The 5,000-nt window shown below is 39.8% G+C and overlaps 1 protein-coding gene across 1 annotated transcript in view; it reads left to right on the plus strand.

Moving 5' to 3' along the window:
• Positions 1 to 5,000, plus strand: part of LOC130216951 (collagen alpha-1(XXVII) chain B) — a 108,706-nt gene that overhangs the window by 8,834 nt on the left and 94,872 nt on the right. Inside the window, exon 2 of the mRNA XM_056448895.1 lies at positions 427 to 497. Coding sequence (XP_056304870.1) covers positions 427 to 497 — 71 coding nt within the window. The remainder of the gene's footprint in view (positions 1 to 426; positions 498 to 5,000) is intronic.

Raw genomic sequence — 5,000 nt, forward strand, 5'->3', positions numbered from 1 at the left:
TAAAATCAATGTGCTGTGTCTTTAATATAACATAATCACCCCAGGGGTCGTAAATAAATAAAATAATAAATAAATAGAAAGACTAATGGCTTTTTATTTGCGTGCTGTTTATTTATGTTTATTATTAACATGTGAACAATCTTACTATAACTGCTGCTCTGTTCTTCTGTAGGTTATGGATAAAATATGGTCGTTCCAATAGTTTAATAAATGAGTTAAATATTTGTAAATCACCAAGCGACCCCCTTTTATTGTCCTACGACCCACACTGTGGGAGCCACCGCTCTAGAGAAATGATCAGAATGATCAGCTGAACCATTGTAGAGAACTGTACTGCAGTATACTGCTGCATGACAATAATGTGTGTGAACGCAGCATGTGTTGTGTGTTGACCTGTCTCTCTCTGTGTGTGTGTGTGTTCTGCAGGAGTCTGCTGGTCCTCCTCCTGTCATCATGTGTGCTGCTGCTGTGTGCAGAAGAGCCAAACCCAGCTCCAGGTACATCTGACCTCTGACCCCTACTGCCTTTATCCACAGCTCAAGTGTGTCCAGTTTCATATTTAATAATTCATCCTTTATATACAGTTGAATCAGTATTATTAGCCTGCCTGTTTATTTTTCCCCAATATCTGTTTAACAGAGAGCAGATTTCAGCACATCTCTAATCATAATAGTGTTAATAACTCATCTCTAATAACTGTCTTTTCTCTTTGTCATGATGACAGTAAATAATATTAGACTAGATATTCTTCAAGACACTAGTATTCAGCTTAAAGTCACATTTAAAGGCTTCACTAGGGTAATTAGGGTAAAGTTAGGGTAATTAGGGTAACTAGGCAGGTTAGGGATTCGTCACATTCATCCTGTAAATTTCTTTCCCATTATTCCCCAGATGATGTTTCTCAGATTGAGGAGTTTCTCACAGTATTTCCTCTAATATTTGTTCTTCTGGAGAAAGTCTTATTTGTTTTATTTCAGCTAGAATAAAAGCAGTTATTAAGTGATGTAATGTCTGAATCTTTATCCATATTGAGTAACACTGTGGGTGTAAAAGAGGAAGAGAGACTGAAGAGAAAGCAGGCAGCGGCGTCACTGACGCAAAGTATCGACCATATCGTCACCTCAGAGTTTTCAGGTTCTGTCTGACATGTTGTCATAATTGAGTTATTATCATATTCTTATTAAACGACAGCTTATTTACATGATGGGGTGTGTTTTAATAAGTTTAGTCGCACTCTAGCTTGGCTCTTTAAGGTTCTTTCTGTGAGCCAATCAGCATTTAGAATGCACATATGAGGACCAATCAGCTTTATTTGTCATTTCGCCGGTCTGCTCTGTTGACAGCGGAAACACAAAATCAGAGTCGACTAATGCCACACCACACCAAACTGAGAGGAAAGCTGAACCTGATGTGCAGATGTGGAGATGTGGAGATGTAGAAGCATCTGTTGACATTAAAACTGAATATATTAAATGTGAAGTATGTTTATGTGTGTGTGTGTAGTCAGTGGAACAGTTTCAGTGTTTAGTCAACTCATTTGCTCATTGTCTGTTTTCTTTATAGTCTTTAAATTTGATATCAAGTCTTGAAGGGCAAATACATCATATAATTCAGTAAATATAATTTAATAAATATGACCATATTAATTACATTAAAACATCCTCCTAAATCATTTAAAGAACTGTTATAGAATCAAACTTTACTTCCTCAAACATCAGCATATCGTTACAGCACCAGTAAGCATATGAATATCAATAAGCAGAAGTAAAGCTTCAGTGAAGGATCTGCCAGACAGTTTTAGAGTGAGCTTCTCTCTGCGTCTGCTGTCTGTTTTACTCACATTAGCAGATGTAGGAGAATTCTGATCATATACATGTAGAGCTCGTTTAGGCTCTCTGTAGTATTAGTGTATGACACAGAACTGCTACACACATGTTGTTTGCTGTACTGAATGCAGAAGCTTTGAATATCTCAAATCATTCAGAACGCAGAGAGAAGCTTATAACTCTGCTATGTTCATGAAGACAGGGTACGGCTAACGCTACTTCCTAACAGATGAGAATCCGTCACGACCATGAGGTTCTAGACTGACTGGCTGCATTAGCCGGGACGTCCTGTATATTGGGCAGTATTGATTAGTCTGGTGACATCACATTACCTATTTACATACACACCTCAGAAAACACCAGCAACATGCTGCATTTACACTGCTCAATCACACAGAACATGTGGGAAATACTAAAGAAGCTCCACTTAGAGAGAAAGAAGCCCCCTCTTCACGACAGGCCCGACACACACACACACACACACACACACACACACACACGCACAGATAGAGTTTGCGCAGTGTTTGATCTTTATCTCCAATCACCAGTAAAACAATGACTGAACACAGATCAAACACTCGCTGAAACACTACACGCATCTGTCTGGAAGACACGACACACACACACACACACACACACACACACACACGCATGCTGCTAACAATAACCAAACACTGCAGTGCAGATCTTACACAAACACACATGAGTGATGATCGCACAACATCCTCAACTATAGCATTACAGTATCATTACCAGCTGCTAGTGTGTGTGTGTGTGTGTGTGTGTGTGTGCGTGCGTGCGTGTGTGTGTGTGTGTGTGTGTGTGTGTGTGTGTGTGTGTGTGTGTGTGTGTTCCTTCATTGCACTGGTACTGCAGTGATGTGTGTATCCAGTGCTGTATATAGTGTAGCTCCAGCCGCTGCTCATGACAGAGTAAACGTTATGCCCCTGTCAGACCCTCGACACTGATCTGAGCTCTGATCACTGACTCTACATGCAGAGATTAAAGTGGTCTGCTGAGGATGTATTTGATGAACACATCTACAGTACTATATTCACGCTTTGGGAACTATTTAACACCTTTAATAAACAGAAGCGTTATTCAATAAGCGAATACACATGTAATACACATTTCCACTGAACCACCAACTATTCCAGCACATGTTTTACACAGCAGATGATCTTCCAGCTGCAACCCAGTACTGGGAAACACCCATACACACTCATTCTCTCTCTCACACACACACACACACACACACACACACACACACACACACACTACAGCCAGTTTAGTTGATCAGTCCCCCTATAGCGCATGTGTTTGGACTGTGGGGGAAACCGGAGCACCCGGAGGAAACCCACACCAACACGGGGAGAACATGCAAACTCCACACAGAAACACACACTGACCCAGCTGGGACTCGAACCAGAGACCCAAGTGCTGTTAGTCGATCGTGCCACTGTGACGTTAATAAATACTATAAATAATTCTCGTTAACTTCTGGCCACAGTGGATGGATGATAACAGCCTTCTGAGCCTACCAGTGGCAGCAGAAGGCCCCCACTGGCCCATATCTATCAGCTGATAATGCCCAATCAATCCAGTGATGACATTGGAATCGGCTGGTTTGAGGGTGATTTAAAGGAGCTGTTCACCTGAAGATAAGTCACAAACATGACCGAGTTTCCTGTTTCTGTTGATCACAAAAGAAGATATTTTAATAAATGTTGGAGACCTGCACTGCAAACAAATGCTTTCTTGCTCAGAGTCTTGTTTCTGGTCCAAATATCTCCAAACTCTTAAATCAGTCAGCATTTTCTAGACAAGCACAATATATATAGTGTTGTGTTCAGAAATAATGAGTCAAATGAAGAGAGTTTCTCTGTTAAACAAGCAGAATAATCTTATTTTTCCTTTTGACATGAGGTTATTCCTCTTCCCCATTGTCAGATTATTCTGGTTGTTTTAAGGAAAGACTCTCTTCATTTCGACTCATTATTTCTGAAAAAGGGACAGACACATGTACATATTTAGAGTTTCTAAACAGAATTTAGTCCACAAGCTCAAACCTGTATTGATGAGAATAGGAAAGCTAACATATTGACTCAAGATGCTAGTGATGATCTGTGCACTTGAAGAAGCCGATCCAGCAATGCTTTAATTAACCACATCTGCATGTGACACTGATGCAGGGCAGTGTTCTAACATCGAAATCAACTGAGCCCTTTCTGATCATAATCAGTGTGAAATCATAATGTGCATCATTTATTTTGCTAGCGCACATTCATACATTCATTTTCTTTTCAGCTTAGTCCCTTTATAAATCGGGGATCGCCACAGCGGAATGAACCACCAACTTATCCAGCATATGTTTCATGCAGCGGATGCCCTTCCAGCTGCAACCCATCTCTGGGAAACTAGCGCACATTATTATGAACTAATTATTGAACTAATAATTATTATGAATTAATTAGCCCCCTGTTTATTTGTTCACCCTAATTTCTGTTTAACAGAGAGCAGATTTCAGCACATCTCTAATCATAATAGTGTTAATAACTCATCTCTAATAACTGATGTATTTTCTCTTTGTCATGATGACAGCTCATAATATTAGACTAGATATTCTTCAAGACACTAGTATTCAGCTTACAGTGACATTTAAAGGCTTCACTAGGGTAATTAGGGTAAAGTTAGGGTAATTAGGCAAGTCATTGTATAACAGTGGTTTATTCTGGAGACAATCCAACACTAATATTGCTGAAGGGGGCTAATAATATTGAGCTTAGGTCTATGACCAAAAAGGTCCAGAATTTGTCCTTTTAATTATTTTATGTAATCAAAAAAAATAACATTTTATAATAAAGTGTAATTTTAGATAACTCTGACCAGTAATTACTCGACTAGAGTCATCTGACGTAACCCACCGAGCGCTAACGTTTGAATCGTTGATGAACATCCATACTGAGTAACACTATGGGTCAAAAAGAGCAAGAGAGGCGTAAAAGAAAGCAGGCGGCGGCGTCATTATCGCACTCTGAATATGTTCAAAAAGACTGCCAAACAGGGAAGGCTAACGTTACTTCCAAACAGATGAGAATCTGTCTCTATCCATTCCAGGCTAACTGGCCACATTAGCTGGGACATCCTGTATATTTATTGACTTGTCCAGTACAT

Source organism: Danio aesculapii, chromosome 23 (assembly GCF_903798145.1).
Source record: "Danio aesculapii chromosome 23, fDanAes4.1, whole genome shotgun sequence".
NCBI classification, from domain to species: domain Eukaryota; kingdom Metazoa; phylum Chordata; class Actinopteri; order Cypriniformes; family Danionidae; genus Danio; species Danio aesculapii.